This window comes from Artemia sp. Qi Xiang Cuo, chromosome 3, assembly GCF_049724085.1.
Source record: "Artemia sp. Qi Xiang Cuo chromosome 3, ASM4972408v1, whole genome shotgun sequence".
Lineage (NCBI taxonomy): Eukaryota > Metazoa > Arthropoda > Branchiopoda > Anostraca > Artemiidae > Artemia > Artemia sp. Qi Xiang Cuo.
Window position 1 is genome coordinate 16,856,205 of NC_142796.1, and position 24,805 is coordinate 16,881,009.

At 35.1% G+C, this 24,805-nt stretch overlaps 1 protein-coding gene across 1 annotated transcript in view; it reads right to left on the bottom strand.

The window, feature by feature from the left end:
- The window catches only part of LOC148953810 (uncharacterized), a 273,349-nt gene that overhangs the window by 126,407 nt on the left and 122,137 nt on the right, over positions 1-24,805 (bottom strand). The window contains exon 13 of the mRNA XM_089085651.1: positions 6,931-7,101. Coding sequence (XP_088941777.1) covers positions 6,931-7,101 — 171 coding nt within the window. The remainder of the gene's footprint in view (positions 1-6,930; positions 7,102-24,805) is intronic.

Genomic DNA, 24,805 nt, shown 5'->3' on the forward strand with positions numbered 1-24,805 from the left:
AGCGATAGGCATGCGACCTATCCCCACAAAATTCCAAATTCCAAAAGAAACATCGATGATAGCCTCGGATACCCCACAACACCATTTGACGACGACCCCAGCACGCCCGCGGACACGATTTATGACAGCAAAAACGATGACAAAATTAGGATTTTGGAATGTAAGGACACTAAACAAGCTGACAAAACCTGAACAAGTACTCAGAGAGATGAAGAAGTATAAGCTAGATCTCCTTCCTCTGAGTGAAGTCTGGTTGATTGGACCTGGACATGAACAACTAGGAAAGGGTTACCCGCTAATTTACAACGGAAATGAATCCCGGCACCAGGCTCGAGTTAGGATAAGGCTGTTTTACCAGGCAACTAAAGCACTAGTTGAATGGAATCCAGTCAGTGAGAGATTCTTCCTTGCAGGATTTATAACCAACCATCTGAAAATTTCAATTATTGCATATTATGCTCCTACGAATGATGCAAACGATACTCATGAAAAGTCATTCTACCAAGCTCTTCTGTCATTGACATCAGAACTCCTATCACATGACCTTCATTGTGTGGTTGGGTACTTTAATGCAAAGGTAAGAGCAGAAAGAGACTACTGTCCGCAAGTCCTAGAAAGACATAGTCTTGGTGAAATGAACGACAACGGAAACCTCCTGGTAGATTATGCTCTGAGTAGTGATCTTATGGTCGGCAAAACTCTGTTTGAGCATAAAACCATCCACAAACAGTCATGGATCTCGCCAGACGGAAGGACGAAGAACCAAACAGATCATCTCGTAATCTCAAGGACATGGTAGACAAGTTTTCTGGACGTACGTGGCTTCAGAGGGGCAGATGTCCAGTCGGACCAGATTCTAATGGTACCAAAATTAAAAGTCAAGCTGAAAGCGCACAAAAATGCAAAATCTAATTCTGCGAAGCTTTTTGATGTGGATAATTACATGTCCGAAAAGCCTGAAGAAACTTTTGTACGAAGTTGAAGAACTCATCCGCTTTGCTTGAAATAGAAAACTGCACAGACAGTCCGAAAACAGCATGGATAAAAATAAAGACGACACACAATCAAGTTGCTAAGGATGGACTCGGGTATAAGAAGAAACCGAAGGAAAGATGGATATCACAAGAAACTTAGAAACTAATACGATGAGCGCAATGACTTGAGACAGCAAATTCTCTCTGGTGGCGGTGACAGAACTTCGGTCTTTGCAAATGTCCTGTATAGAATGAAGGACAAAGAAATCAAGAAGTCAGCAAAAGCTGACAAGCAGAAATCTGTTGAAGAAAAGGCTAGACTAGCAGAGAAGCAGCTAGAAAAGGAGATACCAAAGCATTTTACAGGTTCACAAATGAAATGCTAGGAAAACTGCCCAGCAGATCCAGCGAAGTCAAAGATGAGAGCGGAAACTTTCTCACCGAAACTGAGAAAATTGACGACAGGTGGGTATTCCACTTCGAAAAGGTTTTAAATAGACCGAAACCAACTGACCAAGAAAGCATTTCTTCTATGCCATTTTTTAACCTGAAAATTTACGAACATTCCCCCATATCTACGGAAAGACTTGCTGCATTGAAGAAACTAAAGAATGGAAGATCACCTGGTGAAGACTGCATAACTTCGGAAATTATAAAGGCATCAGTGAGAACATGCCTCTCAGTGTGGATAACACTGATTGAAATAGTCTGGCAGTCCAAAAAGGTCCCTGGCAACTGGACCAAAGGGATAATTGTTAAGATATTAAGAGATGTGATGCACTTATCTGCAATAACTGGCGAGGTGTAAACCTAATATAAGTACCAAGTAAGGTTGTAGCGCTTGTAATACTCGAGCGCCTGAAAAATGCACTCGATTTTTATCTGAGAGAAGAGCAACATGGCTTCCGTACAGGTAGATCTTGTTCAGACCTCAATTTCAGCTCAGGGCTCTGATAGAAGAAGCAAATGAGTGGTCCAACAAGATATACACACTCTTAATTGATTTTGAAAAGGTCTTCGATTCTGTGGACCGTGACACACTCTGGGAAATTCTAGAGTATTATGGGGTCCCCAAGGAAATAATAAGTTTTATCATGTTTTTTTACAACAATATGGGATGTTGCGTAAAGACAGAGAACGTAACAACTAGATACTTCAAAATTATGTCAGGAGTGCGACAGAGATACGTTTTATCACCTTTTTTATTTGTCATTTTAATGGACTATGTTTTGAGAGAAGCGACTGGCTTCCGAGTAACAGTCAGAAATAAAATCCTCTCAGACCTCGACTTTGCGGATGATTTGGCAGTTCTGGAAAGAAAAAAGCAGCGACTCTAAGAGCTCCTTAACAAACTGAGCGTTAAAGCAGAGAATGTATGCCTAAACATCAACATAGACAAGACTAAATCAATGGCAATATCAGGCTCGCCAGTCGAGCTTCTGTACAAAAATTGTAGGGTCGAACAGGTCCATGAAATTAAGTACCTCAGAAGCTGGATCGATTACTCAGGAGAGGTAAAAAAATGAGGTCAAGAGAAGAATCGGCATGGCAAAAGCTGCTTTCAACAAACTTAAGCCAGTATGAAAACCAAAGAAGTACTCGCTTGCACTAAAGCTGCGACTTCTTAATAGCTATTGTATGCCGGGCTATTGTATGCCAATGAGTGCTGGAAACAAGATGTTGGGACAGAGAAAAGACTCGTAGCTTTCGAAAATATGTGCTTGAGACGCATGTTGAATATCAGTTGGCGTCAAAAAGTCAGCAACATCGAGGTCCACAGACGAACTTGCCAGCCGCTTATTACTGAAGTGATTAAGAAGAAGAGATGGAACTATCTTGGCCACGTCCTTCGAATGGAGGACTCCGGAATCCTGAGCCAGGTTAAAAAATGGCAGCCGCAAGGGCGTCGACAGAGGGGAAGACCGAGAAACACGCCCAGACGCACGTACGATCGTAATCTACCCAGCGCTCACACATCACTACAACTCCAGTGGGAGAATGCACTCGCCACAGAGCCAATCTGTGGCGTTTACCGAGGCTTCGTCGATGCTCTATGCGCCATAGATGGCCCAGGAGGATCTAAATTCTAAGTAAGTTAATTTTGTGTTTTCTCAAAGAAGTGAAGAAAAGTTCAAGTTCTCTTCTGAATTTTCCCAAAGAAAAGAAAAAAAGTTAAAGGTAAATTCTGAATTTTTCCAAAGAAGAGAATTAGTTCCACTTCAGTTCTAAATTTTCTCAACGAAGTGAAGAAAACTTCAAGTTAAATTCTGTACTTTTTCAAACAAGAAAAAAAAGTTCCACTTCAGTTCTGAATTTTCTCAAATACGAAAAAAAATTCAAGTTCTGATCTGAAATTTTCCGTAGAAGATAGAAAAAGTTATACTTCGATTCTAAGTTTTTCCCTAAGAAGAGAAAAAAAAATTTGATCACTTAATCTCTCTCAGACTTTGGTGAAAGCCCTGTTAACATATCTCAGATTCTTACATACCTTATATGAACCCTTCTAGTAGTATATATGTCTGAAAATTCCTTTTCTTACATCTCCGACATTTTAATATATATCCTAAATCTTTGACGTGCTAGTGTACCCAAAAATAATGGTCACATAATAAAGTAATGCATAAAATACTTTTATTGAAATAACAACATGTAGAATATTAACATGAAAAATGTGTTAAATAAATTATTATGCAATATTAGCATCATTGAACAACTTTGGACATTTTGAATCTGTTCCATAAAGTAATTCATCCTGTTCTCTCTTTATACTGTAGATATTCTCTTCTCTTAGCTTGTAGACAGCAGAATAATCCTTAATCCATTTTAAGTCATTCATAACTTTAACTGTGGTGTCAGCTACAGGTTCAATATTTGTTTCATCATTGGTACTAGTGGCTTCATTAACTATATCTGTTGGTATTTGATCAATGGCAGTAATAATGTTCACATGCGCGTTATTTTACATCAATTCATCTTTATCCTCATTAGTGATATTGTCTGCCAATTCCCTTTTTATTTACCAGTGATTTCACTGCCTTTCCTGGATCTATTCTGAAGGTTCTTTTTTTCTGCCTTGTCCAGTCATATGTCTCTTATTGCCCCATAGTATGGATTTCTACTTTTCCTTCTACACTGCGGTTGCTTTCTGTCTTGTATAACAAAGCACGACGTCTGGTTATGGACATCAACCGTTCTTCACCAAGACAGCTTCTAAATTTACAGTCTATCTACATTCTTTCTTGTGCTTCTTTTGTTTTTCATCAGCTTCATGGCAATCTTCCAAAATCTCTTCAAAAAACTCCTCAGTTTATTTCTGATTCAGCTCCATATAACCTTCGTTCGTCGTATAATATCTGCATTCCTCCTACTCCCAATGTGCGATCAGATTTGAATCCCCTCATCGCTTGTCATCAGGTTTGGAGCTCCCTGCCTTCTTCAGTACAGAAATGCCACTCGTTTGGCACTTTCAAGAGGATTCTTAAGGACTATTTAGTTAAGAATCAAACTGAATATTTTTTTTGTGGAGTTGATGTCCCCTGATTGGTTAGTTTTGTTATATGGTGGTCTTCTCTGCTTTATGACTCCCAGGCCTCAGGTATGGTCTCTTTTTAATTTTATATGTTGTTTGGCGATTGATTTCCTTTTTATGGTTGTTTGGATATATTGTATTTTTTTTCTCATTCCCCCTTGTATCCCTGGCCATGGAGCCTCTCGAGGGGGATTAGGAGTGTTGTGATTTGATTGTGTATGTATTATGGAATAAAAACTCTGAAGTCTGCACGATTATCCCATTATTATTACACAGGTAACAGCTCATGCAGGTAGACAAGCTATGGTTTATGATATTGCTAGAAGAGTACGCCTGTCTTCTTTTGACCTTCCGTTGGATACTAATACCCGAAAGATGGCGATATGATTTATCAACAGGTAACACGTTGCCAGAAGCATGTGCAGGAATTTGACCCTCATCGTCAACTATAAGTTCTATGCTTGCGTTCTCTTTGAGCACTATCATCTCTGGATATCTATTTTTTGAATATTCGCCACGAGCATTGTTGAATTGTTTAGATAGTCCAAAGAAATTTAATCTCTTCGTTGTCTTGACAATGCAGGCATACATTTCCAATAAGATCCCCACTATTGGTTGTTTCATAGTTCAAATATTTATCTTTGTCAGCATTTAACACAGCCATGACTTTATCATGTGCACATACTTTCTTCGAATATTTAACATTAATTTTTTTAATATGATGCAAGTGTTTATCCTTTCAATATAAAAAAAATACTGATTGAAAACATACAATAAACTAGGTAGTGTCGATTACCAGCGGTAGAGTACCACTGGTACAGCTTCATAAATAAATAAAAAAATAATAACAGTTGAATAATTTACGAGTCCAAAAAAAGAAAAGTCCTACTACAAACATTATTTTTCTAATAGTAAAAATCAAAACTAGCATATATATATCATTCTCATTTGGTATTTCGAAAATATTAAATATGATTTTTTTTTGTTTTAAGTATGTTTCATTCATTTTATGACATAAAAAAGTTGAAAAATTTTCAATGTTAAAAAAAGTTCAAAAAATAGAAAAAAAGTTTAATAAAAATAAATACAAAAAAGAGGCGGGGTGTGGGGGCAAAAAGTTAAGGGGTTTGAGGGGCATTGGAGCCTTTGGAGGTTTGTTCATCGATGAAAAAGGACTGTCGTATTATTGCCTAGAATGTATACGACTTTTTGTAGTAGCTCCAATAGTATACCCACTATAGACGTCGTCAAATCCATTAACCCCTCACTACTTGATTTCTTGGGATTGTTCTGGATTTCTAGGGATTGTTCTGGATTTCAATATCAAAATCTATTATCGGCTTCTTTTAATATAAAGCATTTAAAACCCCACTTTATATTCACTGAATGCAGGAGTCCTATAAAAATGTAAATCGATTTTATCCGACCCAAATATAAAATTTATTCATATTACTATCAATGACAAAAGGCCATTGAAACCACTCTAACTCATACGACACAATTATGCATGAGAGCCATGGAACTCTCAGAACATGTTGCGGTCTGGCCTTGATACGGTTAATAGATCCTCAAAAGTGTCTGGCCTTGATACAGATCACTGAATCTCAAAAGGGAATGGCCTTGATACAGATCACTGAACCTCAAAGGTGCCTAGCCTTGATAGAGCTCAATGGCCCTCAAAAGTACCTTGGAAAGGCGCCAAGAAACTAAAAGTATCCAAAGTATAATCTAGGACTCTACTCTTGTATAGCTTAGGTCAAGATACAAATTGAAGTAGAATTGCACATCCTTCATCTTGCTTTGCTCAATAGCCAATAAAAAATGTTTATGAGATAAAACATATTAAAAAGTTAAAACATACTTAAAGTTAAAAGATATTTGAAAAAGAATGTCAAAAGATTCAGACAAAAAGAAACTAAAAGAAAAAGAAGATGATAAATCCAGTAACTGAATGGGTGCCAATGAATACCAAATTCCAGATGCGTCGAATAATATAGCCAAAAAAGTAACCATATCATGCTTAAGTCACCATATTTTTAGCCGAAATACACCGAAGGTAGATTTTTCCAGGGTAGAAATTTTGCACCTTGTTTGAAGCAGTTTCATGCAAGGATTTTCAATTAGCCCCTTTATCACACCCCACCTCCATCCTATGCAGTACTAACTTCTTAGCAGAGGGGTGGGCACGATGGATCTTGGTGTAACCATACAGCAGAGCCAAAGAGGAGGATTTGTCCCCTTGATTACCCCCACCCCTCCCGTATTAAACTATAGGCATGTTGTACCTTGTTTAAATTACAAACGTGCATTGACGGCATAAGGTTGGTATGTGCCCCCCCCAAAAAAGTCCTCCTCTCTTGCCAGAAGCTTATTAACCGTGAAGCAGGCTGGCTGCACTGTTTGAGCTTGAATCATTAAAAATAATACCTGAATTGTTTCTTCCAGTTGTCCTTGTAGCCTATTAACTTTTTCTTGAAGACTGTCAATTTCACTTTGAGCCGCATACAGCGAAAGCTCAATCTGCTGTCTAGTTGAGGATATAAGGCTGTTGATGTCATGCTGAGATTTTAAGGAATCTTCTGTCATTACCAGTTTAGCCTGTATGAAGATATATATACTGTGAAATGCAGAAGAGATTGACTTAAGAATGAATAGTAATTTAAAATAGGGCATCTATAAACTCTAACAGAATCCCTATCATGGTTGCAGAAGAAGCTGCAATCTAGTAAAGAGCGAACCACATCCAAAAGTAATCAAAAGTAAAAAAAAGGTGTTTTGAAAAAAACTGCCTGATTTAAAAATGGTAACTATTATTTCGGTTTGTCTTAAAATAAAGGTTTATTGCGAAAGGAAATTCATGGTGATTGAAACAAGCCTGAAACCCCTCGAAAATGGTGTCAGACGAAAATGAAAAGGTACCATTGGAATCAGTATCGTCGAAAACATGAAATTACAGTTCCTCACTTTGAACAATAAGGAAAATTACTTTCTTACATGGGTAGCACTGATCTGTCTCCCGTTTTTTCTTCTTTTTTTCTAACAAGGCTAGCGAGTGACCAGAACATAATAGAGAGATGTTTAATAGCTCAATCGAACTGAAATTAAATTTGCTAGTTCCCTTTTTAAGTGACGAAAAAGATTTGGGGGCATCTAGCCATACTCCCCCTAAAGGCACCTGATCAATATTTTGAGACAGCCTTTTTTTTCAACATATTTGAAGATTTCAATAGCAATGGCTTTGGTAATAATATGACCCTCCTTAGTCCCTGGGAAAAGTGCTGTACGCGGTATCGGGCGTACTGGTATCAGGTGTACCGGTATCGCGCGTATCGGTATCAGGAGTATTGGTATCGCGGATATCGGTATTGGGCATATAGGTACCAGATGTTTTTTCAATCACGGTCTCAACAGTAGCTGCAACCTAGTAAAGCACGAATCACAGCCCTTAATAACCAAAAATTAAAAAACCCGTTGTGAAATAAAAAAAATAGCTAGTGAGAAAAATTGTCATTTGACACTGATTCAATTTAGGAATGGTAAATAACATTTCAATTCATCTTGAAAGTAAAAGTTTATTGCGAAAAAAATTTATCTTAATTCCGAAAAAAGCCTGAAACCCCTCGAAAAGGGCGTCAGATCACAATGAAAAGTGCACTGTTTAAATCAGCATGGTCAAAAACATAAAATAGAGCAAATACAGTCCCCCGCCTTGAACTCCAACGGAATTCACTTTTTTGCATTGGTATCACTTATATGTCTTGTTTTTTCTACCAGGGCTAGGGGATGAGCAGAAAATCATAGATTTTGTATTTACCCTCAGGCAGTACTGTCTTTGAACCAACTGGTTTTTGTCAACCCCTTTCCTCTGTAATTCCCTTTCGGTGGCCTTTGCATATATATTCTACTAAGTTTATTTGCTGCTTGTGCCGACGTAGCCTACAGCCTCTGGCTACAAAATGATCTTATCTCCTTCTCTCCACCAGGACTAAGTACTTGTCCCCCTCCTTAGGAATAAAAATTAAGAACAATGAGCAAATATTTTACTATTTTTTTTTTAATATGGAGATCTGAGGGAGAGTACTAAAACAAAACAAAATACATACGAAAGAAAGGAATACGACTTCATTGAAATTTACATGCTTATGGTCATAAACTACTTTCTGTAAAATCATTAAATCAAACTTTCATTCCCAGTTTTTGCATATTAAGCTTATATCTTATTTCAAACAGTTCGTGATAACGAACTGTAAGTAAGGAGCGATGCGGCTCAATAATAACCGAAACTCTAAGAAAGAGACTCTTGATAACAATAGATACATCAAAAGAATCGAATTTTGATGCTTATTCAAAATATGCAAAACTCATCAGTAGGGAGAGAGGTATTACCGCGATTAGTACAAGATCATTGACCAACTTTAGAGGACTAGAATCCTAACTATACAAGATCAACGACCAGGACATCTGACATCATCAGATATGGAAATTTAATCTCGTGAACATTCTTATCTGGGAGTTAGAAATACTGACGGGACAAGATATTTGTTTGACACAATTTCTTCAAGACACATGATAAATTTGGAAGGCTTCATAGGAATTTAAAATGTATCGGTGCACAGTTGCTAGAACAAAAGGAAACGTCAGAGATTAAATGACATTTTAGGGGATTTGAAAGTAGAAACGAAAAAGGTAAGGCATCTCAGGGAATGCTAACTCTATTAAAAGATACATATTATTTTTTATTTTGGTGGTTCTCGACTGTGTTCTTTTTAATACAAAAGTACCATCTGAGTAGTGTTTTCATTATAAAATATGTTTTAACATTATAGTATACTAAAAAGTTGATACTAATAGAGATGCAGATGCCAAGAAAGGAATTTTAATAAATAAATTCAGAACAATCCTTAGAAATCCTTAGAAATCAACTAGTGTCAATCTGGTGGATATGGATTACCCTTTACTAACATTTTTCCAAGGGCCAAAGGCCACCCCCCCCCAATTTTTTTTCTGAAATACACCTTTACATTATAATTTTTGTGTCCAAAATTCATCCATCATTAAAATGATTTGAATATTGGTCTCGTATGTAATAACTAATTTGGTGGATATGGATTACCCTTTACTAGCATTTTTTCCACAGAACTGTTTGAACACAAGAAAAGTATAGAAAACCCGATTTCTGTTTCTGTACTGATCAATTTCTCAGTCACCATCTTTAATCATTCTTAAACAATACTGAAGAAAAAAAACCACTTGTAGCGATAAAAAAAGGACTAGACTGTGCCCATTGTGGTAATAAAGATTGACCGCGTCAGTTGTAATATTATGCTTTAAAGCTGTGAACTTACACCTTATAATTTCTCCGATAGCGCCACTTATAGCGCTAAAGACTGTGCCATATGTAATATTATTGTTTTAAAGCTGCGGTGATTAAGATGCGCCAAATTTGGCATTGGAGACTGGGGCCAAAAATGTAATTCTATGATTTAAAGCGATGTACCGATTGCGCTACTCACTGACAGCGACAAAACAACATTCTTAGCTATAGTAAGTTAGAAATTCTCGAACTATCAATTTGGGAGCGCAACCTCGCTTCCTCGGGTTATCACCGTGTTGATTACCTCTAATGTTACGTAGAAATCAGATTCCTGGGAGCTTTCTCGATGGAGACAAACGAACTAGTTGCCTGCTGTGCGATCAGATACAGACATATAAATAAAACGAACACAAATAGAAAAGCAATAGTTTTATTGAGACTTACTTTTAGGTGTACAACAGTGCTTCACTTCAATCGACAACGACAGAGGCAAGGATTAAATTGACTCTCAAAAATAATGATGATGGCAATAGAGACAATCCATAAGTGAAACGAAAAACAGTTTTTTTCACTATATCACACAAGTATAGATTCTGCACCCTGTTAGCTATTTCACGATTGGCCCAAGTCCTGTGGCGGGGGCTGCTACCTTGTAATTATGTTTGCAAACTCACTTCATTATGCTAACCGTTCATCCAATAATTTGTTTTAAATATTTTCGATGATTTAAACATTGATACTGCTCTTATAACTTAAACTTCCTGAGAAACTTTGTATCTAGCATTTACTTATTACCAAATATCTTAGCGAAATCCAAAATCGAATAGCGTCAATGTTTGGCTGAGACTAGAATGCGGTTTTTCTTTTGCAGGTTAAGAACTTTTCTTTTTGAAACGAGATTTAAACTAATTAGAGGAAGTTAAATTTATGTCGGAATTATCTTTAGAAAGAAAGAATTTTATTTTTTGTATTTTATATATATATCACATATTACTCACGGTACATATTACCCTTCCCATTATTTAATGACGTCCCGTCATTAGGACTTGCTTGCCCTTGGGTTTTTGAAATATTCGCGATTTATTTACTATTGGTCCTACGTAATTTTAATTGACATTGTATTATTTTATACTTTTCTATAAGCTTAATCAGGAGTGCTAAAAATTTTCTCTATTATTTTTCTTATTTTATTATACATCCCTATCTAAAGTTCATTTACCGGACTGAGATTATCTACGGTTCTAGCCTAGCTACTATACTAAAGATTTTTTTTCTACATCTAACACTGATGACTTTCACATTTCCAACAAGATTGGGGCTATTCTACTTTTTCTATAAGATTTTTTGAAATTCACCTTTCAAAGTTTTTTTTTATTTTGCTAACTATAAGATAATTATGCTTCCTATCTACGCTAAATTCATGGGGCCATTGACTTTACACTACCTCTATCTAAGTAAATAGCAATACACATATATATATATATATATATATATATATATATATATATATATATATATATATATATATATATATATATATATATATATATATATATATATATATATATATATATATATATATATATATATATATATATATATATATATATATATATATATATATATATATATATATATATATATATATATATATATATATATATATATATATATATATATATATATATATATATATATATATATATATATATATATATATATATATATATATATATATATATATATATATATATATATATATATATATATATGTATATAAACGATTTAAAGTGTTCACTACATTCACTGGGAATCATTAAAACATTTTCACTTGGTTTGTTCGTTGTATAATTCTGATAATAAGTCATCGAAGTTGTTTTCGAAACTATTTTTATCAAAACTATTAAAATGTGACATGTTTAAATTCACACCTATTTCACCACCCACGTGTCTCTTAGCGTACTCACTCCTTCTGTTATAAATTATGGTCCTTCACTCCTTTCGTCTTGGCAAAAATTTAAAAACACTTACAATATAGTTTCTTCACCGAACAGTTCGAGCATGGTTGTGTTCATCTTGCTTTTCCAATTGTCAAACGGAAAAGATACTCCCAGGTACAGTTGTGTGGAATTTTGATATCAGAGTTCATTCTCACCTGCTGTTTTTTTGGATAGTTCATAAGGTGCCTTATCGTTAAGGGGTTGAACACTGGGACTGTGTTTATTTTCTTCTCAGTATATCATTTTTGGCATATTTTAAAGCACATAAAGAATGTACTTCTCGTATAAAATTGTTCGTTTGTGCACTTAGAGATTACAGTTCTCTTAAAAAAATTGTTCGTGCCTGGCTTGCGTCAATTAACTTTTGCGGTGATTCCTTGGTTAATCACAGGGGAATTGATGTTTGGATTTGGAATGGGTCGACATAAAACTTAGTGACTCCTTCAACATATTGTCTTTAACCTGTGGGAGGGGTATATTGTCACTGAGGGGTTGGTCACTGGGGATAATTTTGGTTTATGTAATTCAATGGTTGGTTTCCAGGTCCAGTTTTCAGAAATTATATCGTTACATTTATGGGATAACAGAGATATTAACTTTTCGCATTTGATAAAGGTTATAGGATGGAATCCGAGAGATAGTCGAAAGGGATTCGACGCGTGAATCTGTGACACATAAATGATTTTTGGGATCATCAAATATAATAACTGTACAGTCATATGGTACATGGGTCCATAATGATTATCAAGGGTGAAATTTATGTACTCATGTCTTGTACTGGTCGATGAGGTTCTCAGGATTTATGTGTTTATATAGTTCGATAATGCACTGGATACTGAGATTCAAATATAGTGTTACCTGATACGTAATATGGTTCGTGGTGGAGGAAACAACGATCAAAAGGTAACTATAGTTTTAATAAACGAAGCTGGGATAAAAATTGCCTGGAGTCTATGGTGAGTACTCTTCGTTGGTTGAGGTATGGTGAAAATAGATGCTACTAGCTTGTATCTGCACTGGACTACGCATTGTAATGATTGATTTCCAATAGGTCAATCCACTTCCTGTAATACAAATAACGAGGCAGAATCACACGTTCTTTAAAATCAAATTGTCATAATACATAATAAGCAATATTTAATGGTTAATCTTACGCTACAAGGCAATATTAAGCAAATGCTAATGTTAATGCACAAGTATTGGTGTAAAAAAAATGACATTGTTACTTTAAATAAGGTCTCTTATTATTTTCCTTAGCATACGTTATTACAGACACTTTATCTTCTTCTTCTTCAACCTTTATTCGATGCTCCTTTAGTTTTAAAAAAATCCTTTAAACATAAGTTACTCTACATTGTTAAATTTGAGGTCTCAGTTTACAACATATTTCATGCCTTCATTGTTCACGCACGTCCGTGCTGTTTAAGAAACGCATGTTGCAGCGTCATAGCCACACAGTTTTACGTAAACGACACTTACAATGAGGGAAAAAGACATAGCAAGGACGAGTGGAGACCTCTATACCCACTCGTTTTCTAATGTCTTCCCTATTTCTTGGCTTAGACGTTCTCATGGGGTTCCGGGTTTAACTTCTGCATTTCAGTCGTTTCCCCGTGTTCTTCCTTTTGGTTTTGCCTTCTTAGTCTCAGGATTTTTCCATAATTAAAAGTCAGCAAGATTCTCATGGTCAGGGAAATCGCGAACACGAAACATACGGTCAGTAGTATGTTCCACCAGAAATTGGTTGAGAATAATCCGTATCTATTATCCACATAAGTTAATCTCTGGTCCTCATTTGTAAATAGGGGAATCTGGGAGTCTAATGCTTCTCTTATTTTTGTAAGCCTTAATGTCCCTTTATTCTTTTCTATTTTGGACCATATCGAGGTTTTCATTTCCTAACTTTCTATATTGGGAATAGTGTACGACAGGTTAATTGCCTTAAAATTGATTATTTTAGGCCTTATTATATTCGCACTCGTGGTATTTAACGGCGTTCAAACAGTTGACTCTTTAGTTACAAGTCTACATCCTTGTTTTATGGTTATCGTACCCACATCTTGTAATAGTAATTCTGTCCTGTAACTTGGATTTATTCTTTCTGTATTATTATAGCAGGACAAAGTTCCAACGGTTTTCTCTTGGAACAGAAAATTACCAAAGGTCATTTCTAAGGTGTATGAATATTTCTCGTTTAGTGCTTCCTATCACGGCTTCGCATGAAACTGCTATTTCTTTCTGTTGTGTGTAATTCAAGAATATATCCAACACAAAAGATCCAGATTTGGCATTATATATAGATATTGTAAGCTGGCATACTATATTTTTGAATAGTGACGACTCTTTTAAGTTTTTCATCTGGGTTAAGGCGTATTTTGGTCAGTTTTGATCAACAAGCAAATGCTCCGATTCAGTTGTGATAGTCATAAATGAACTTGTCTTCTTTATGTTAGCAGGGACGGTTGAAATTTTGTGCAAGTTGAATACGTATTTTTGGTTTATCAATGGAATTGTTACTACTGCAAATAACTGTTCATTTATTTCCGTGATGTGGACTTTTAATTTAGTATAGTAAAGAAATAAATTTGATACTTCTGGTTCTACGGGTAAATGTAAACCAAATGTTAGGTGCGTTTTTATTTCGTCCAACATACTTTTTAGATTAGAAGGATCTACTAGGTCGTAAGACAAAGTTCCTCCCGTGAGGGCAAATAATGCGAACTCGAACTTACTAACATCTGTCGCCAGATTTAGTAGTGACATGGTAATTGTATCGAGTGATACCATGGTAAGGCTCACGTCTGTCATCACGTGTTCCACTTCGTTCCTTAAATAATTCATTACGTTTACGGTTTTTGAGATTTTGTTAGATATCACTTCAATCTTATCCCTCTGGTAATTTTTTGTTTTTGATGACATCAGCCTTTATTACAACGAGGGTTGATTTTTCATAGAAAATCCAAGGAGACCGCCAAAATCCAACAAATTAAACGCTACCTGGGTTCTGAGTTCCTCCCCAGGCTTCCCACAAAACGTGGTCCAACACCACTTGTCGTCGTCAGTCGATCACGAGCATCCTACTTTGGGCTTTTTGCATTGATCACGAATGTTTTGGTATCACTTGTATTATTTTATATTCATTAATATTGACTTGATTAATTTTTACTCGCATACTTTTAAATTTATTATAGTGGATTACAAATTGTTTTTTATGATCGATTCAACATCCACCCCCTTCCGCCTAATGATAAAAGAAACTACCCGTCGATGACCGCGGAGACAACCTCCCTACGACAAAAACGGTTGACTTCGCATTATTTAGGAGTATTTCCATCTGTCAGGTTTTTTAACCGTTCGGCCTGACTGTTTCGTTACTTTTTCTTCTGTTTCTTACGGTTTTTTATTTTTCGGTTTTGCCAGGGATATAATATCGAATTTTTTATATTGTTTTTTCAAAAATTCTTGCCCTTTTAATTTTGTTTTTTCGCGTGTGCGGCCGCTGAAGTCGGTTTTGACTTTCCTGTTTCTTTAACTACTATATGGTCTGATTTGCCGCCAGACTCTTCGGAACTGGTTTCCAATGACTCCGCATTAGAATTTTTAGAGGTGGCATTTCGCGTTTTTGAGGTATCACCTGCCCTTCCTTCGTAAATTTCTACTCCTCTGGAAGTACAAGGTTTATTCTCTAAGTGATCGCTTTGAGTTTTCAACTCGGGAGATTTGAAAGACTCTTGAAAGCTTTGACAGGAATTAAAAGTTTTTGCGGGGTTCCTCCATTGCTTAAATGCCCTGTCTTCGGGGGGATGGGGCATTCTCTGCACTAGTTTTTCCCTCCATGAAGTCCACTGTTTAGGCTTGACCTTTGACACAGTTATATCATGATATTGTCCTTGCTGGTCATCCTTGGGAGTTTTATTCTTAGGCAATGTACTTTGACTCTTTTTTATTGGGAAATTTATTAAATCCATAGCTTTTCACAGATTTGTTTCAATTGAATCTGTGGGAGGAGTTTTCTCTACAATAATACCCGGAGTTTCTACCGCTCTGTTCAATTCCTCCTGTAATGAAAGGGGTCTCTCTATTGGTGTTGCAGGGGAAACCATATCGTCTGGAAATCTTTTGGGGGACAAGGGGTCGAAATTCTATCAAGGAAAAATTGGGTTTTTGGAGATATTGTATAATCTAATTCTCCTGCGCTCTTCGATGATGAAATTTTTGGATCTTTTGGCGTTTTTAATCTTACTGGTATTAGGGATTTTCTCTTGGGAATAACTAGATTTTTCATAGCTAAAAATTCTTCAAAGTTTTCCTCGTCACTATCATTCTCGAAATAGTCTTACTTAAAATTAAAGAGTTTTAGCTCTGCCAATATTGATTTAGGGGGCTCATTTTCTGCATCTGACGAATCGGTAGACGGCGGACGCGATACCTATCCCTCTGGAAATTTGGCTTTTTTTATTCGGGTAATTGGTACCTCCAATATTTCACCGGTCTTGCAGCTTTCTACTTTAAAAGTATGATTACTATTGTACTTTTTGATTAGTTATTGTGATCCAAACTACTTGTCGGGAAGTTTTTTACATTTTATTTTAGCTTTATTACTTATTTAGACGCTGTCTATCGTTGTAAGGTCTAAGTTTTCCTTGACTTTGGGTAGGTTTCTTAACTCATGACTTATTTTGTATTTTTCCAGCTCTTTTTTAACTATTTTACAAGTTTTCCTCATCCTATTTAGGAACTCTTGTTTGTAATCTTCCGAGTTATTGTAATATTGCTAGGATTCAATAATCTCATCATACGGGATTCTAAAATCACGATCAAAAAGTAATTAAAAAGGGTTGTCTTTGGTTGTTTCTGAATAAGCAGTATTGATTATGTTAGTTAAATAAAGTAAGAATTGATCCCAGTCGTTCCTATTTTCCTTTTTATAAATGCTTAATACATTCGAAAATATTTTATGCCTATTTCCTATTTTACCATTATCTTGTTGGTGATATGGGGATGTCACTAATTTCTCTATGTTAAGAAAACTCACTAAGTCTTTTGTTACTTTTGAAACAAAATTACTTCCGTTGTCACTTAAAACCTTATTTGGAATGCCAAATTTTAAAATTAATTTCGCTAACGCCTTACTCGTGGCGTAAGCGCCTTAACTCTTTAATGCTTTTGCAAAATTAAATCAGGAAAACTGATCTAGAACTGAAAGAATACAAGTGTGATCTCTGTTAGAAACAGGTAAGCCTCCGTTGGTTCCATATAAATCAAAAAAGACGACATCGAAAAGGGAACTCGCTACCGGGACTCTTCCCATAGGAGGGTAAGGATAAGCTTGGGGGTTTTTTCTTAAGTTACCCGCATCGCAGATAATTACAAATTTCTTAAGTTTTGTTACTGCCGACGGCACATAAAAATATTGCTTTAATGTCCGAAATTTGTTTGTTATTCCTAAACGTCCACCCATGCCTAAAAGAACATATTCGAATGCAGGTGTTATTAGGTTTTGGGGTAATACAGGTATTATTGAGGTTTGGTTTCTATTTGCCTCAGCAGTCACGATTCTGCATAGTATTTCTTTATCAAAATCATAGTAAAAACTATCTACCTCTTTTCCAAGAGTTTTGAATATATCTGGTAACGCATCATCATTCACAAAATAATTAATAAGTGCTACACACATTTTGTCCTTTTTTTTCTTTTTATATTTTCTAAAGACAAGGGACAATAGTTATCCTTATTTTCTTTTACTGCGTCTTTGACTTTGTTTTTCTTAGATTCGTGTTTGCTCTTAGTATTGATAGCGTTAACTTCATTTTCCTTGGTGTCCGACAGCATATTTTCTGGGTATCTACTCAAAAAGTCACAAGCTGCATTTTGTTTACCTTTTAAATATTCAAATTCATAATCTAGGTATTGGATTTTCATAATCCATCTAGATAGAATTTCTTTGGGGTTTTTAAATGTGCGCAGGTACTGCAAGCTTTTATGGTCTGATCGTAGTATAAATTTTCTACCGATTAAATAGTGTCTAAATTTGTCCAAGTGGTGGATTATAGATAATAGTTCTAAGTGTGTGGCGGAATAACTACTTTCGCCTTTTGATAAAGTTCTACTTGAATAGAATATAGCTTTTTCTATTTTTTTTATTAGAAGGTCCTCATCAAAGGTCGAGGCTTCCAAATAAAATAATTTGCGACATAATAGCCTAAAAGTCCTTCGAGCAGACAACAGATGGAACCACGAATCGTCTGCTCTTAAAATCAGGTCGTACTAAGATTTAAGCCGAATTGATCGCATGTCTGAGAAGATCTAAGGAAGCTTGAACTTCCTGGGACCAGGTAAATTTTTTGGAGTTCCCTTTAGTTAATTCCGTGAGGGGTTTCGCAATTTGGGCGTAATTGGGCACGAATTTTCTAAAGTAGCCAGTAAGACCTAAAATTCCTCTTAATTCTTTCATAATTCTTGGGGGTTTGAGGTTTTCAACACATTTTATTTTATCAGGGTCTGGAGATATCTCTTCTTGCGTCACCACTACTCCTAAAAATTTAATTTTAGGCTAAAAAAAATTTACTTTTTCAGGCCGGCATTTTAAATTGCCCTGTCTGAATTTCTCGAACACATTAGCTCATGTTGCTAAGTGTTGTTCAGCGTTTTCTCCCAAATACGACTTCATCAACAAAATGAATGATATTCTTTAATCCTCTTAACAGGTGTAATAAGGGTCTACATAGCGCGCTTGAACTTGTCTTAAGTCCAAAAGGTACTCTTAAGTATTCATATGAACCACATTCAGTCGTAGAAAACACAGTTTTATAGACATCTTTTTCGGCTATTTTCGCTTGGTGGTAGCCTTGTGTAAGATCTAAGGAAGTAAAAATTTAGTTTTGGCTCGAGATTGAGTCAAGAATTACGTCTATTCTTGGTAAGGGAATTTTAGCACTAAATACTTGTTTGTTAAGGGCTCTATAATCTACTACAAGTCTAAGATCGCCATCCTTTTTTGGTACCAAGATCACTGGTGCACTATACGGACTTATACTTAGACGTACAATTTCAATTTTTTCTAATTCATGGATTTTATTTTTTAACCACTCTTTGTGCTTATACGGCACACGATATGGCTGTTTCGCTTCAGGATTACCAGTCGTTAAAATTGAATGTTCATAGAGTGGTATCAGTCCGATGTCCTCTTCAGATGCGGAAAATACATCTTTAAAATTCCATAATAATTCGCATAATTTTTTCTAAAGATCTAAGTCCGTAATATGATCCATATTTAATTTGTTTAAGAATTGCGATTTAGTTAGAGGGTATTTGTTAGTTGAGATTTTAATGCCATTAACTAGGTTTCTTTTGGAATTTTCCCATCTATCTAAATCATTCTCCGAGATAACTTGAATTTGAACTTAACACGTCCCCTTTTTTATTGTAATTGTATAATTTTCGTGGTTTTTAGTCACCCAAATAAAACTTTCTCCTTTGTCGTAGGATATAATCCGTTCTTTGCATAACATATTCTCCGGAATTTCATTTGATGGGGTCGCAAACCGTATTTCTGATTTGCTTTCTACTGGTTCAATCATCTGTGATATTTGAATTCTTTGCATTATTTTGGGAGGAATGTTTGCTTTTTGTATCGTGAACCCGTACAATTTCTCTTTATTTTCATTGTCTATTAGATTCATACTGGCACTAAGCTGCGTCATGGCGGCATCTTGCGGAACACATTGGGTTTTAATATGTTTTTCCATAATTCCGCTATTTTCTTGATTTCGTTTGACCTGTACTGTCGCATATTTCCTATTTTTGTTTTTGCAGATTCAATACACTTATTATTTAAATTTACTTCATTTCTGCAATGTCTCACAGAATAAAGGAAGAAATTTCTGATTATGCCATGTCTTCCTTGCGAGACATGAGGTTCAAAAGATTGCGACATTATCCCGCCAGAAAATTTTATTTACTGTTACGTTCTCTTCGTAACCTCTGTTACAGTTTCTTAAGTAGAAATTCCTTCCCCTACCTTAGCCGGGTAGACAAGCCTTTCATTTGCCACGTCTAATAGTACTCTATTAGACATTAAAAAATTTGCGCCGATAATGGCTTCATACGGAAAGTTATCGCATATTATAAAATTTGTCGAAAAAATTCTATTATCCCTTCTTACATTTGGGTGAATTAAACCTCTTGTATCCAATTTACACCCTGTCATGCTAGTTAAATTAGGATTATTAAAATTTCATTGCTTGCTAATATCCAGAGGCAACATATTAAATACGTGTGAGTTTATGATGTTCGCGGTAGCACCAGAGTCAATTAAAGCCCTAAACTAAACATTTGCCACAAAAAAATCATTAAATATAGGTAACTTATTATTACTATCACTACAAGACGGTACTACTATCGGTTTGGACCTATAAAACATTCTAGGCGCCCTCTGGGTCAAGTTTATTCTTCCGAAAGATCTGACACGTTTCCCCGTGGAATTACTTCATGCGTTGTTATCTGCAATACGTATTCTGACAAACGTCACCTTATAGGCACATTTAGTTGATATATATTTGCCTGTCTTTGCCATGTACTATTACTGTAATTTTAATGTCTCGCGTCAGGGCCGGTTGTTGGTATTGGCAGCAAATACCGTTGGCTTGAAAAATTTTCATGACCCGTGTGTAAATTTTAGGAATTTCCTAATACCATTCTCACATTATATTGGCTTTATCGCGTATTTGGGTTTTCAAATCGATAATTGATTTGTCCATTGGGGGGAGGATTGTACACGTTGGGTTGGTACGCGTTGTAAGGCACTGTTTGGCGCAATCTTCCCTGGCTATAGCCTGGTGCACCACTGGCGTTAAAATTTGTTCTGCCGAACAAATGGTTGCCATAATTTTGCGTTTTACTGACGGTGATCCTTGGTGTGCGATTGTGGACATAACGGCACTCTCTCGCGATATGCCCACCGCGATTACAAATATAGCATCTTATTATTGTCGGGTTGTTTTCATAACTAATTTGTTTGACAGGCTGGAAACGTACTGTTTTCGGCCTAGCGGGTTCATGCGTTCTATTTCTTTGTGGCACTGGGGTGTTATCCCTTGAAAAGAAATTGGGAGACGTCTGATCGCCCTTGAAGGTCAGGCTTGCGTTTGATTCGCCTAGGCTATTTATTTTTGTTTTACTGTGATTTGCCACCATCGTATCGACTTCGATCAATCGCCCTACCTCCTGAACTGCAAGATCTAACATCTGAATATTTTTGGATATTACCATTCTATATAGTTCTGGGGGTAGCCCTTGCAAAAAGGTATTTAGCATGACTTTTTCAAACTGTTCTCCTGAACCTTTTCTGTATTTTGCTTCCACTGAAATACATATATTATCAAGATATTCTCTTCCGTTCTGTGAAGGGTCAAAGTACACCATTCCGTGGTTTAATCTGTTTGTAGGACTAGTTTCGATAAATCTCTCTTTAACTGCTGTTAACAATTTTTCCACCGTATTTATTGGCAAGCTGGCGTCATTACCAATAGTATGTTCAATTTTCTTTAAAAAGGTTAAGGCCTGCCCTTTTGTTCTTAATAGGAGCATGCCGACTAACATTTCTAGCTCTGTTCTTGTTAATTCTATAAACTGGGCCAATTTGATATTAAATTCGTCGATATCTGTTTGTCCATCGTATTGCGGAATAGACTTTGCTATTTATACATTTTTCGCGGCCAGCTTTTGTGCCATTAATAGTTCGCTTAATTCTTCTGCCATTTTTTTTCGTTTGGATAACTCAAAATAAATTTATTTTTTCATTTAACCTATTTTGGGGGAGGCTATTATCTCCTATGAGATATTTTAAAAGGGTTTCCAATTATAGCTTAGCGATTATAGGCCTAATCCCTTTTTTCTTACATGTCTGCATCTCTCCAATGATTAAATTTAAATTACAAAGTTTATAGCATAACTAGTTCGCATGTTTTCCTCCAAATTTCCGACCGTGCTATTTGTAGCGATAAAAAAAGGACTAGACTGTGCCCATTGTGGTAATAAAGATTGACCGCGTCAGTTGTAATATTATGCTTTAAAGCTGTAAACTTACACCTTACAAGTTCTCCGATAGCGCTACTTATAGGGCTAAAGACTGTGCCATATGTAATATTACTGTTTTAAAGCTGTGGCGATTAAGATACGCCAAATGTGGCAATGAAGTCGGGGCCACAAATGTAATACTATGATTTAAAGCAGTGTACCGATCGCACCACTCACTGAAAGCGAGAAAACAAAATGCGCAGCTATAGTAGGTTAGAAATTCTCCAACTATCAATTTGGGAGCGTAACCTCGCTTCCTCGGGTTATTGCCGCGTCGATTACCTCTAATGTTATGTAGAAATCATATTCCTGGGAGCTTTACCGATGGGGGCATACGAACTAGTTGCCTGCTGTGCGATTAGATACAGATATATAAATAAAACGAACACAATTAGAAAAGCAATAGTTTTATTGAGACTTACATTTGGGTGTACAACAGTGCTTCACTTCAACCGACAACGACAGAGGCAAGGATTAAATTGACTCTCAAAAATAATGATGATGGCAATAGAGACAATCCATAAGTGAAACGAAAAACAGTTTTTTTCATTATATCACACAAGTATAGATTTTGCGCCCTGCTAGCTATTTCACGATTGGCCCACGTCCTGTGGAGGGGGCCGCTACCTTGTAATTATGTTTGCAAACTCACTTCATTATGCTAACCGTTCATCCAATAATTTGTTTTAAATATTTTCGATGATTTAAACATTGATACTGCTCTTATAACTTAAACTTCCTGAGAAACTTTGTATCTAGCATTTTTCATTACCAAATATCTTAGCGAAATTCAAAACCGAATAGCGTCAATGTTTGGCTGAGAATAGAATGCGGTTTTTCTTTTGCTGATTAAGAATTTTTCTTTTTGAAACGAGATTTAAACTTAATTAGAGGGAGTTTAATTTATGTCAGAATTATCTTTAGAAAGAAAGAATTTTATTTTTGTATTTTATATATATATCACATATTACTCATGGGAAACACTGTTTATCGACATTAAATTCTTAATGAGGCTATTTTTTCATTGAAAAGCACCTTTTCAATATAATTTTCATGTCTAAAATTCATCTCTTATTAAAATGATTTGAATATTGTTCTCGTATGTAATAGTCAATCTGTTGGATATGGATTACCCTTTACTAAAATTTTCCCATGGGCCAAACATTGGGTACATTTTTGTATATTTTTTAATAAATAGTGGTTTTACTTTTCAGAAATATGCACACTTTACTTTTCAGAAATATGCATATCCCGGTTTAAAATACATATGATTTTATTAATAACAATTGATTTTTCTAATAAAGTTGTATTTTAATTTTCAGAAATATGAACATCACAGTTTAAAAAATATCTGATTCTATTATTAAAATGATTTGAATATTGTTCTCCTATGTAATAGTCAATCTGTTGGATATGGATTACCCTTTACTAACATTTTTCCAAGGGCCAAACATTGGTTTACATTTTTACATGTTTTTTAATAAAGTGTGGTTTTACTTTTCAGAAATAAGCACATCCCGGTTTAAAATACATCTGATTGTATTAATAGCAATTGATTTTTTTTAATAAAGTTGGATTTTAATTTTCAGAAATATGAACATCACAGTTTAAAAAACATCTGATTTTATTAATAACATTATTTTTTTTAATAAAGTTGTTTTTTTCATTGAAATACACCTTTTCAATATAATTTTCGTCTCTAAAATTGATCTATTATTAAAATGATTTGAATATTGTTCTCGTATATAATAGTCAATCTGGTGGATATGGTTTACCCTTTACTAACATTTTCAAAAGGGGGGCCACCACTGTTTATCGACATTAAATTATTAAGAAGGCTATTTTTTCTTTGAAATACACCTCTACATTATTATTTTTGTGTCTAAAATTCATCTATTATTAAAATGATTTGAATATTGGTCTCGTAGGTAATAATCAATTTGGTGGATATGGATTACCCTTCACTAACATTTTTTCCCCACCGAACTGTTTGAACATAAGAAAAGTATAGAAAACCAATTTCTATTTCTGTATCGATCAGTTTCTCAGTCACCATATTTAATAATTATTAAATACTGAAGAAAAAAACCCACTTTTGATCAAAAGGAAATTATTAAGAAGGCTATTTTTTAATTGTCCAGTACCATTTTCAATGTAAATAAAAGGTCTAAAATAAATATCTTATTAAAATTTGATGACTCGTGGTCTCTTATGTCCTCGTCACTCTGTTGGATCTGGATTCTCCGGTCCTCACATTTTTCCAAGGGCAAAACATTGGGTACATTTTTGCATATTGTTTAATAAAGTGTGGTTTTACTTTTCAGAAATATACACATCCCGGTTAAAAATTCATCTGATTTTATTAATAATAATTGATTTTTTTTTGATAAAGTTGGATTTAAATTTTTCGAAAAATGAATATCACAGTTTAAAAAACATCTGATTCTATTATTAAAATGATATGAATATTGTTCTCGTATGTAATAGTCAATCTCGTGGATATGGATTACCCTTTACTAACATTTTTCCAAGGACCCAACATAGGATACATTTTTACATATTTTTTAATAAAGTGTGGTTTTACTTTTCAGAAATATGCTGTTTAAAATACATCTGATTATATTAATAACATTTGATTTTTTTTAAATAAAGTTGGATTTTAATTTTCAGAAATATGAACATCCCAGTTTAAAAAAGATCTGATTTTATTAATAATATTGTTTTTTTTAATAAAGTTGGATTTTTTTCATTGAACTGCACCTTTTCAATATAATTTTCGGCTCTAAAATTGATTTGTTATTAAAACGGTTTGAATATTGTTCTTATATGTAATAGTAAATCTGGTGGATATGGTTTACCCTTTACTAACATTTTTCCAAGGGGGATCACAACTGTTTATGGACATTAAATT